The sequence below is a fragment of the Electrophorus electricus genome, chromosome 14, assembly GCF_041902795.1.
Source record: "Electrophorus electricus isolate QZ-2024a chromosome 14, ASM4190279v1, whole genome shotgun sequence".
Lineage (NCBI taxonomy): Eukaryota > Metazoa > Chordata > Actinopteri > Gymnotiformes > Gymnotidae > Electrophorus > Electrophorus electricus.
Genome location: NC_137510.1, coordinates 18,885,890 through 18,898,191, shown reverse-complemented (window position 1 = coordinate 18,898,191; position 12,302 = coordinate 18,885,890). Strand labels below are relative to the sequence as shown.

Sequence of the window (12,302 nt, the reverse complement as noted above, 5' to 3'; positions counted from 1 at the left end):
CAATTTGTCTTGATTGACCTAAGATTACAACTTTAATTATCTATCAAGACGTCACTTTTAATCATCGCGAAAATTTCACAGTGGCTCTTGCGAAAACCACAGCGTTACTTCCTAATCCCCTCAGCAGCATACCCATTGTACGCCAGCCACTATCATTATAAAGAATAGTGAAGGACAATACTGCCATCTATCGCCACGTTATGTGTGTAATGTAAGTGGCAAATGTATGAAGCTGCTGATGCTGAAAATCGTTTGTGATTAATTTCTGTTCATTAAGCAAGAACAGAAAACTATATATACACCCTCAAATCTGTGCTGTTTATTAACATTCGTTAAATATAACAATAATACAATTCCATATTTAACACAAAAAAGGTTGTAAAAGGTGACATGCAGTCAAACCTGTTTAAACCACACAATGCATGATATGTCAAGAACCAAACTAGTATCAAGTATAAAATAAAATACTGGATGCCTCGAGGATGCTATATTTTAAAATGAAACAAAACCATGTAAAATCCTCAAATACCACATGTTACATTTTATCAAATAGCTACATGGACTGAATACACCTAAATTATATAGTATACCTATACAGGTAAAACTTAGGTGTTACATGTCTTCAGGTATAGGAACAGTATTACTTGATACATTTTTTTAAAGATTCTGAAATTTTGGGTAGCTATCCTTTTAAAATTATTTGCTATAAATTTCCTTGGTTTGTAAAATACAAAACAAAATTATAGCGGTTATGAGAGCCAATATATTACAAACCCATCTAACACTTTCAAATCAGAAAGTCTAATGGATAGTGGTCTCAATTGGTTAACTATCAGCTGTTTTATTTTTCAGTAAATACAAAACTGTCAACCACTTAGTAAATATTAACTATATTCTTTCATTCTATATGATGACAATATGTTATTACATTATATGGATTTATTTTTGATAAACTCCATTTAGGATTGTTTATAGGACTGTTATCTTGTCCTCTCCGAGCTACAGGAACTCACATGTAACTAAAAAAAAAAAAGAAATCTGAATATGGCCAGCAGAAATAGTTAGCAATTCATTCTTCAAATACTTTGCTTGCAAAGCTAATTTCACCTAACCTGGTCCTGAGTGCAATTTCATCATATCAGTTGCTCTTATTTTATTTTACATTCCAAATAGTAATAGTCATAATAAAAAACACCTTAAGCTGCAGTGATATATCAGAAGCTAGATGTGCTGTTGTGCATTCAATGTCTTTGCCTGAGACACCTGCAATTCCAGGCGGTGAGAATTCATGGTGTATCCTGTATGAAACCCTGGTCAGGAACCGCTGAAACTGTGGCAGAGGGCCCACATACACAGCCCTAGATTTCAGTGGGTGAGGTCTTCTGCTGCTGTGCTGCTGTTCGAAGACCGAGGAGCGCTTTCTGAACAGAGCTCTTCCAGGCATCAGTAGCAGAACCGCACCAGGGTGATGATGAGGAACATGAAGGTAATGATGATCAGGGCAGAGAGGATGAAGAGAAGAGCAGCAAAAGCAATGTTGGGTATAGGAAGTTTCAGCAGTTTGGCCTCAGCTGGGATCATGTTTGACTGGGCTAGCATATAGCCCAGGGACCAGGCTATACTTGTGTTATTGATCTGGAAAAGAGATAGTAGTTGAAAATTATTTGTCATGACATAACTGTTAGAACTGTTAGAACATCTTAGGTGCTTGGAAAATGAAGAAGTTGCGGGAGTCCCATTGGATAAAGAGTTGGTTTGAAATTAATAAAATGTGTCTTCATCTTTGTACCATAGAAGTTCTAAGTATCGATTTAATGCCTTTTTGTCAAAAACTGTACCTCTTTTTTAAAATTGAGATTTTCCCAGTTGTCGGAATTGAACTTGTATCCATCTACGAGGAGTGTATGAACATAGTTTGCGGAGTAACAAACAGATTTCAAGTGTACTTCTGGGAGTTTGTAACTGTTCTTGAGCTAGAATGCCAAAACAAAAACCATATTGATTAGCTCTGCAACTTCAACTGGTTGGCTGTATTGTTTAGTATTTCAACATACGAAATGCACACACAAAAACAAAAGCAAAGCAAAGCATAACAAGTCAAAACAACCATGTTATATATCTACATTCTCAGCCTCTTAGCAGTACTCACTGTTTTCCAGTCCATGGAGCAGACTGACCGCATGGTGGCATTAAACTTCTCTAAACTGTTAGAGCCACTTACGTTCAGAGCCTTGGCAGTATGGTAGAAGCCAGCATATGCCTTAGCAAAAGATAGCACAACAAAACAGTTAAGGTGGTAATGAGATTATGGCAATAGATTATCATATTGTCAAAAATAATGTGAATAAGCAACAGGGAAATATTTTTAGTCCTAAAAGTTTAAGGTTGGTTTTCAAAAGCTGTTCAGTCATATTTTCAATTCCACATTAGAATACTTTGATTAAAAGTGACAGAAATGGCCTAGTAAAAGAAATCCATTCAAGAAACCAAAACTAAAACTTTTTGTTATCCTTTATAAAAACAGACATTCTGTAATGTTGTTATTCTTAGTCATCCACAGAGATTAAAATGCCATTCAAATTGATGATATATGATAAACTGTCATGCTAAGTGGGAGTGCATACCATGAAGTCCCCGGTGACAGGTGGTTGGTAAACTCCTTCAAACGAGCAGTTTTCTTTTCCATGACAAGAATTCAGATCAAAAATCCTCCTGACCAGACGTTTGCACATAGCTGGGTCACTCTGTCCAACGAAAGTGATGTTCCTCTCTGGCCCATTCTGAGCTGGTGCCTGGCTCTTTGTACATTCACTGCCGAAGACATCACTGGCTTTCATGGTGATGTTGTAGCCAGCAGGATAGCACGGGTGGTTTATATGTGACCAGTTCGAGGACTTCTGGGATAGGGGTGAAATATTTAAGAGGCCAATTATTACACCCCTGAAAAATCTTGATTAACCACTTTTAACAAATTAGGAAATCCACAGTTCATCTCTAACCATGTTTTGGGATACATGATATATATTTCACTTGCAAAGAGCAAAATAAAGAAGAAAAGAGTAATGAATCTTAATGTAATTTGATCTGCCACTTCTCAACAACACAAAGACAGCAGTAGGCTGTCTGGGAAAGCACTGACTTACATAAGCTCAAGCATCAGCTACTGGTTTAAATGGACCGTGTGTGAACATTAATGGATTTGTGACAGAATGGTTTTACAGGAATTTTACATTTTGCCTTACTCTGGTCTGCTTTGTGTAATTAGTGTAAGCACCAAAACAAGAGAAATGGATTGATCAATACAGTAATGCCATAATGCACCTTTAATAGGCCTCGCCCTGTCTACAGACAGAGATGACATTACATTACATTCCACCCCCAGCAAATCAGGGCTGTTCAGGTCTTGATGGTTTCTAAAGAAAATTTCTAAAAACCATAGACTTTGCCAGTGGAAGTTAATGTATTTCTGATGTAGTGACTATTTTCCTGTTCTGTTCTTGAAGAGTTATGCCAGCATGCATAATATTTACAGAGTTGGAAGAGGGCTGCCTGTACATGCTTTTGTAGAGTAATTTTTCCCCCCTCAGGCAAATAACATTTAAGTAAAAAGAGGTGAACAGATCAATAAAGCTTACCTTTGCAAGCTCTGCTAAGACTTTCTTCTCTGCCTCATTTTTGCCATAGCACAAGAAGCTGTGTGTGTAGATGTTGTATTCATAGCCATAGAGTGCCACCTGGACTAGATCCTTCCCTCTAGTGTTGTCTGGGGCTGCAAAGGCAATCTGCGTGGATGCGCCGCCCAGGTCCAGAGAGCCCTGAGTCCTAGCTCCGTGTGCATGAATCCAGGCGTTCCATATATTCTTCTGTAGCAGAGATCAGAGCAAGACAGATACAGCTCAGTGAAAGATTTAGATCAATGTTTGTGTGCATAAAGTTTATATCTTTGTGTAGTAACTAAGACATGATGAAGAAATATTACATTTATTCAGTTTGTGGAACTGAAAACCATCAACAGACAATCTCATAAACCTTTGTTGCATAGAGCTCCCCTAAAATCTTCTCTTTTGGGGGCTAATTGTAAGATATAGCATGTTAATAATGAACAGCTTCTTTCATGTTTGAAGCTAATGATTGCTAGAGATTTAACACAGCCATCACTCAAAAGGAAAAAGCCTCTTAACCTGACCTCCAGGAAGTTTCCCATCAGATAGTTGACCGTGATCCACCCATACAGACCCTCTTCCTGACCTGAGATAATGGAAGCATTCTGGAAATCGAAGGGTAAAGAGTGCAGATATTCCTGCAGAGCCACCAGGATGATATTAGCAGCCGCTTCATTCTTCTGGCTGCATAGAAATTTTTTATTTTTTTTTACAAAAACCTCAGGTGTCATTTATGTCTAATTCCTAGTAAAGAATAATGCTTTATGTTTTACCACTCAGCTTATATAAATTTGGCTTGAGAAACAGTATATGTATTAATTTATGATTTTTAAGGTATATGACTCCACTGTGAATAACAGAAATCAAACATTGCAATATTATTGCTACATTGTCATAAAACAGTAGATATGTTTGCAAAAATTTAGACAAACTGCTTACTGAAGTAATCTCATTCCTGCAGTTGCTCCAAGAAAAATGGATGTGGAATTGCGCTGACTCAGTGGGACTGTCTCTGTTATGATTCCCATGCACTTCATAAGGTTTTTCCATGATTCTTTGTTCATTTCTGAGATACCTGGACCTGCATATAAACATGATCATTTAATAGAAATGGTTTATTTTTTTGACACAGGATTAAATAGCCTTTCCTCTAGTACATATTCATGCCCTTACAGTGGAACTCAGTGTCCACAGTGTTTGTTTTAGTTGAAAGACATGATAAATTTAGTTTGAAGAGAGACAAGAGTCCCACACATCATCGATGGGGAGAAACTTATATAAATTATGGAGGAAAGATCTCCATGATGGTTCACTAGTTCATACCTTTGACCTGACACATATTGGTCTGAGTCACAACCCCGGTGTTGTTCTCTTTCTCTGCTGGCCACTGGTAAAGATACACAGTAGTTCTGGAGGAACCAGCATCTAGCACTATGCCATACTATACACACACACAGAGAGAGAGAGAGAGAGAGAGAGAGAGAGAGAGAGAGAGAGAGAGAGAGAGAGAGAGAGAGAGAGAGAGAGAGAGAGAGAGAGACTGGAATTTTAACAACCTTAAAGAGTCCCATTCAATTGTAGCAATTAGAGCTGTAGCAATTTGCCATTGCTGAAGTCTTTGGTTGCTGAGGTTCTCATGAAGGCGCATGCATACTTCATGAGAAATTAAATGACTTCAACATGCAAAACTTGGGGGTTGATATGCCCACTCAGTCTAAATGTTGGAACTGCCCTGTTCAATGAAAAAAAATTAACACAGTTAAATAACATTTGGTGTTTGTTCTTAGTCAAACTAGTGAGTAGTGTGAACTTACAAGTTGTTAAACAATAGGCTTGGCTTAGGCTTTTGTATCAGAATGACTGAGCAATGAGAACCGGCTCAAAATAAGACAACCTTCATATAATTGGGCATTCTGATCACCAAATAGAGGAGTGGGTCAAACTCCCACTTCTGACGGTTACTTTCAGCAGTTCTTCCTCAGGATCAATAAAGATCTATCTCTCTAAACAATACAAGCATTCTGACACATTACACAATTGACCCCTGGGATAAAAGCCCCAAGGCAGACTATGCTAAAGATGTTTTTTTTTATATATGCACTTGCTTAGACCTGCACTGTTTGCAGATTCTCTCTAGCCTATGACACATGTTTATAATATAAGTCACAGTCTTAAAAAATAATCACAACTGTCAAGACTAGTTTCGGAGCAGCTCTTACACACAGCATTTTCAAGATAACAAGGCAGCATTTCCAGTTAAACTTGATTGGATTGTCCTCTGTACTTTTACACTTGCTTGTAATTAACCCTGGTGTGTTTGGAATATAATATTATTTGCATGATGCAGTTTGGCTAGTCTGTGATTGAAATTTGTCTTATGTGAAGGGTCTTACCTTAAGTCCAGGAGAAACAAAAGTCCTTTGTTGCTTCTGAACTGTAGCGATTGCTATGATGATGGCTATGCTGACCAACAGGAAGAAAGTAGCCAAGGCTGTTGTTATTTTGCTCATTATTTCCTGTGAATGGTTGCGGTAAGAGCATGAGTAGATTATTTATTCTCATAAATGAACAGCTTTAATTTATAGGTTTCAATTAAATAAATTTTAAAAAATCTTAGTTTTGAGTATGAAATGTAATACCATGCTACAAAATTTCAAAAATGCCATTTCACATTACAAAATAACCAAAGAAAGTCAGATAAGAACTTACTTAGTGAACCATGGGGTTAGCCCTAGTTAGAAATAGCTGACATGTCGACTTTAGGTTTGAATCTGTCTCTCCTTTATATATAGAGTTATAGTATATAGTTATAAATATGTATGTCCATATATACTTAAATATATATTATATATGAAATATATATGCTTGAGATTGTGAGATTAAGGTTTCTTAGGAAATGGCAAAAAATAAAAAACACAAACTCATTAATGCCATGGATGAAAAGAGTCTGACACAAACTGTACAGATCAATAGATGAGTTAGTAAACAGACAGCCTATAAGGGCTTACAGTGCAGTATTATGAAGGCACCTCTAAACGTCTGTAGATCTGCAACTGATTTGACACTGTCAATATGTCTACATTTCCGTAATCTATTACACATTTGTAATGTATCTATTACATATCTATTGCTATTATGTTTTTCAAAGAAAATTGTATTTATTTGCGCATAGTGGGAGACATAGGAAGACATATTTAAGTGTATTGATTCTAGAATTCATCTTTAATTTTTAATCCTAACAACTTCCTGCGTTGGTCCGAATCTTTCAAGAGCATAGTGTATAGAGGAGCATAGGAATGCAAAAAATACAATGCTACAACATACTACAACATATTAATTATTAATTATTATTATTATTATTATTATTATTATTATTATTATTAATATTAATTAAATTGGAACAATCTTTGTACTTATTTTACAACAATTGTGCAAAAATAGAATGAAAGCATAACTGTAATGGTGTCTACCTGACCATACTTTAAAGAAAGCAAATGTTAGACATACATCTCCATATGCATTTCAGCCCTTTATAAAGAATACAAGTTGGTAGATCTCATTGGAAAAAAATGTGCATTTAAATGTAGATATTTTAATTTTTAATACTAATATCAATAATATTTAATAAAAACAATTTAATATGTAAAATACATTTACATTTAAATACACTGGAAGTATGTATATTAGTACTTTAATACAAATGTGTAATAGCATACAGTAAAATGTAATTTGAAAACAATTTCTTAGTGCATACTGAATACACCAAAAATACATATTATCTTTGAAGTTCCACAAGAACACATAAAAATGGTTCTATTTTAGGGTGGTCTAGTTGACTAGAATTAACATAGGCTTCACTGCTAATTTTGTAAAATTATAATATTACAAATAAAATGTAGCTGTTTTCTAACAGTTTGTGCGTTTTTGCATGCTAAAGTTTTGGACACTTAAATATATTCCTTTTCACTAGGGAAAAGAACACCGCACTCCATGTCGCGCCATTTAGGTACAATTAGGTACTTTCTTTATTTTCTTTGCTGAATAAGGATTATTGGACAAAAAATGACAAAATATCATACAAAACTACACAAACCCCAAACTACAAGGAAGATTCTAGGTGAGTAACTGGAGTGTACTGTAGTAAGACATGTAGATATATTCAAAATTGTAGTAAAGTATGTTCCCAGAGAAACAGAACATTTCAGACAGAGATCCTTCATCAGCTGTGCAAGCAAAGCAAAACACCCCTCCCCCCCCACACACACACACACATATATATATATATATATATATATATATATATATATATATATATATATATATATATATATATATATATATATATATATATATAAAAGGAAAGTGAGGAAATGGACATCTTTGCCTACCTTTTTGTGTGAACCTCCAGTAAGGTTATCAGAAGAATGTGATTCTTTCTTGACCATCCTGTATAGGAAAGTGTGTTTGTGGGTGTGTTTTTGCACTGTACTTGTGCATGTGTTCTAGAGTGTCAGAATGGGAGGGGCAACAGAACTCACAATAAACTCCTCCCACACAGGCAAGTACAGCCTCCTAATCTTTTTTTTTTTATTCTGAAAACAGTAATTATTTGTATACTTATGTCTAACACATGCTTTAACAGATAGATTTTCTATTTATAATCCATATCTCATTACTTTTCCCATCACAGATAATTGTGCACAATAGCACAATTTCATTGATATACCTCACATTCTTAATATTGAGAAACATACTGCTCCTCTTCAGACTGTGTTCTCACGGGCTTAACTACATGCTAATGAGATTTTATTTAAACCTTCAATAACCCTAATCATTTTCCATTGGGAATTTTCTGAACTGGATGCTCATAATCAGATGTTTATGCATGCTCATCTGTGATTTTGCTGATTGAAATCCCACTTCCAGTACTGCAGTGCAGTTTCACAAGGGGACTAAAGAACCACATTTGTCTCTGTGGAAAAAGTAGGAAGCCATATAAGCATATTGGTTATAGTAGCAGACAACAACAATAATGTTAATGTAAAATGATTTCAGTGGGTAGTTTGGCTTTTATGACGAACTGGAACTGTAGATGCCTGCTTTTAAAGCACTTTATGGTAATCTAAGTAGGAAGAGGTGTGTGGTGGCTGGTGCTCTGGGAAAAGTGTAGACCACATTCATGAACTGTGTCTCTGTGTCATTAACAGAAACATCCATGTGCAAGATAGCTTTGGTAGCATAGGTACAGGGGATCATTTTGTATGTTCAAAAAGTATTAAATGAATCATAATTGGTTTGAATCATTATATTAGAATTGCTAACTCAAATTTCCAATCATTGCACTTGCTTAGAAAGCAGACACTTCTTGAGTGGTTTCCATTACCCATCTACTTTTAACAAAGTAAATAATATGGTACACATCAAAAACCAGGAACCCTCAGAAACTGTTTATATGTAGAGGCTAGTCTTTTTATTTTTATTTTTTACAAAATTCTTCAGCAAATTTCCATATACTATTAATTAAAAGAATCCTGCCTGTTTCAGGGCAGTGTAGAAAGATTTAGCTGACACTTTTATCCAAAGCAATTTACAATTATGACTGAGTGCAACTTGAGAGTTAAGGGCCTTGCTCAGGGGCCCAACAGTGGCAACTTGGTGGGGCTTGAATTAGCAACCTTCCAATTACAAGTCAAGTACCTTAACCACTGAGCTTCCACTGCAACTACACCCAGCCTCAATCCCTGATCTTGCAGATAATAAACATGTGCTCTTACAACCAGTCCAAAGAGCCAGCTCACTGATACAAACCCCACAACACCCATTTTAATAATATCTCTGTGGCACTACCATCTCCATCGAGGTGACTGTCTCCATCACAGGCAGTCATACCAATTACTATTGCTATAGCTTTCATTGATACATGGGCAGAAATAATTTCATTACATCCATATGTGTCATTCACAGACAATTATAGAATGTCAGATATCATGTCTTCTAAATACTATCTGTGCCTTGGAACAGCACATATCCTCAGTGTGAACCAGTACACAATGAGACAGACTGGAGAAGAGACAGTGAAACTGGATTAAGCTGTTCCTCTTATCACATGCTGGCTTTAATAGGAATATTTTTAGATGTGAGAGTGATTTGACACCACATTAGGCAGCACAAGCCGGAAAACCTGTCATTCGTAATTAGATCGAAGGAGTGGGGTGAGTAGGAAACAGCTACTTCAGCTCGCACTGGACTCTGAAGGGGATTGCAGCCTTAGGCTTCACTGCACACAAACCCTTGGCCTACAAATACATAGCCCTGTCAATGGTGTTTGATGCCATTGACTCAAGCTCAGCTTGGTTGAATGCATTACTTTGGTGTGTTTCTATTTCAGCAAGTTTAACCACTTATTTATGTGAATAAATATTTAAGGAGTAATGACAGGTTATTTAAAGTTAGATTTTCACATTTTGGTAATATTTTAGATTGAAATAAGTATGTACATGTCACGGAACGCTCGCCTCCCGCGAGTCACGTGGTTCGGCCAGCCACGTGCACTAGGAGGACTTTCGTGTGTGGCCACGCCTGCACACGCTTGTACTTCGTTTTGTCTGTGTGTATTTAAACTCACGTCAGGGTGTGCGGCGTCGTTGGTCATTGCAGATGTAATGTCTGAATGTAACGTGTTTATGTTAGATGTATTCTTGTGTATCGTGTTTGTTTAACGTCAATCGTTTCATGTTCATCGTTTATAATACGTGTGAGTGCTGCTGTCGTTTATGTTAATAAATGTTCGTCCCTGTCGAGGAAATCTGTGCGTCCTGCCCCTCGCCCTTGGTGTTGGTAATCCTTTGATGTGTAAGACAACCTTACTTAAGACACATTTCCTCAAGGCAATTAAGCAATGAACAGAGAAGGCCTATAGGAAATAGAGCCTGGTGTGAAATTACTTACTGAGCTGCTAAAATCCTGTGCAGCAGCAGCAGTGTCCTCTAATATATGAAAATGGTAATGCACCATATAAACAAATATCCAACAGAAAGGCCATTCAGTGATGTGCTATCATTTTTCAGGCACTCTGTGGAGAAGCAATGGAAAGAGTGAGTGAAAGAGAATGGGGAAGATTTTCAAACAGAGTAGCCAGAGGGCTTTCCCCTTCAGACCATGCCCTTTGACTTCATACTTGGAGTCTGGCATCAATTATGCACAATCAGACAGTTGTTCTACTCTGTTTTTACTGTTTTTAGCCAAATATCACTGTTCTTTGTTCTCACATTTATACAGAGATTACTGAGTTCAGTTAGATAGTTGTGAGTTACTGCCTGGTCTGTGGTACTGTAGGACTGACTGCAAGGCGTCTGATCTTGCCACCCAGTCTGGAAAGCGTGCAGACAAAATTTGCTCTGCATAAAAAGAATTATGATCTTCATTGTTTTTTAGTCCACATGGCCGGCCTTGGATTGATGTCTTCTTTTATCTTGCTGTTCATCCTATGTTAAGCATTTGGGAAAGCATCCTATGTGAAGCATTTTTTGGAGAGCACTGCAAAACCAAGGCACTATGAAGATTCCCTGGAACTGTGCATATCTCATTCATTGGCTAGTATATAGTATTGTACTTTCATCGAAGTGTTTAAAAAAATGTAATTTATCATTATTCAGTCTGTACTGATAGGGCTTAGTGTGCACTTTGTGTCTTTGCCTGGAGGTTGGTGAAGTATACTTTGAGCCAGTGGCTCTGAGCTATAGTTGATCACTAGCACCCCTCTCTGGGCAAAATCTATGCTGGACAAATTTAGTTGAAAAGATTTCAAACTAATAAAATAAAGCCCATTATAACTTCACATTAACACATAGACTATCAACAGTAATAATCATGCAATGTAATAATCCTGAAATACACACAATGTGAATTCCTCTACAATATACTGCACTTCTGAAAATATAAACGCTCATCTCTTTCTTATGGCATAATGGAGGGACTCTAACATACAGTTTTTCAATTTTACAATGTTCAGTACATGTTTGAACACATATTTAGCTGTGGAATTGGAAATGTTTTTATTCTTATGGAACTGTAGCATAAAAAGCTGTTTTAAGAATAATGACAAGAGCTTTCCAAAATTTGTTCATACCCTAGATGCTTTGTAAATGTGAAATGAAATCAATTTTGTATGTACTCATTATCATGATCACCAGGTTGACAGGGTTAATAAAATGGAAAACATTCATTGCTCAATGAAACAAAAGTTATGAAGTGTATGGTTATTTCTGCATGTTAATAATTTAAAAGTCATTGAGCAGCACACATACAGTTGCAGAGCATTAAAATCAAGTGCAATCATACTGAATTGCAACCCCTAACAACAATTCACCTCCAAAGTAACAACCCGGGATCATGGTTAACAAACTTACAAATTGATCTAATGCTGCAGTACAACTTATATACTATTATCAAAATTACATTTCTTTGATAAAATATACAGAGCTAAATATTTCATGGACCTGGACCAAAAAGAAGTAGTGACATGAGACATAATGAAATTATGTGCTTGTCATGCCGGAACCAGTACCCAGCCAGCCCTCACATACCACATCCACCGATCACAACACACATTCACTTTCCCGGCCCCAAACACCAGTTTAT

The 12,302-nt window shown here is 36.5% G+C and overlaps 1 protein-coding gene across 1 annotated transcript; it reads right to left on the bottom strand.

Moving 5' to 3' along the window:
* Window positions 1-342: 342 nt before the first annotated feature.
* entpd3 (ectonucleoside triphosphate diphosphohydrolase 3) lies at window positions 343-6,172 on the bottom strand. The gene is made up of 9 exons (XM_035531074.2): window positions 6,056-6,172; window positions 4,986-5,103; window positions 4,602-4,743; window positions 4,187-4,346; window positions 3,636-3,863; window positions 2,625-2,897; window positions 2,150-2,260; window positions 1,839-1,973; window positions 343-1,635 (listed from the first exon to the last, which is right to left on the bottom strand). The coding sequence occupies exons 1-9, from the start codon at window positions 6,170-6,172 to the stop codon at window positions 1,444-1,446; spliced, it is 1,476 nt and encodes a 491-aa protein (XP_035386967.2). The 3' UTR covers window positions 343-1,443.
* Between the last annotated feature and the right edge of the window lie 6,130 nt (window positions 6,173-12,302).

What these genes read in the sequence shown, in the direction of transcription:
- entpd3 (XM_035531074.2), bottom strand. Translation starts at nt 6,172, where the DNA reads ATGAGCAAAATAACAACAGCCTTGGCTACTTTCTTCCTGTTGGTCAGC. An exon ending in CAATATGTGTCAGGTCAAAG is followed by an intron (nt 4,744 to 4,985) that starts GTATGAACTAGT and finishes GTTTATATGCAG; the next exon opens with GTCCAGGTATCTCAGAAATG. An exon ending in ATCTCAATTTTAAAAAAGAG is followed by an intron (nt 1,636 to 1,838) that starts GTACAGTTTTTG and finishes TCTCTTTTCCAG; the next exon opens with ATCAATAACACAAGTATAGC.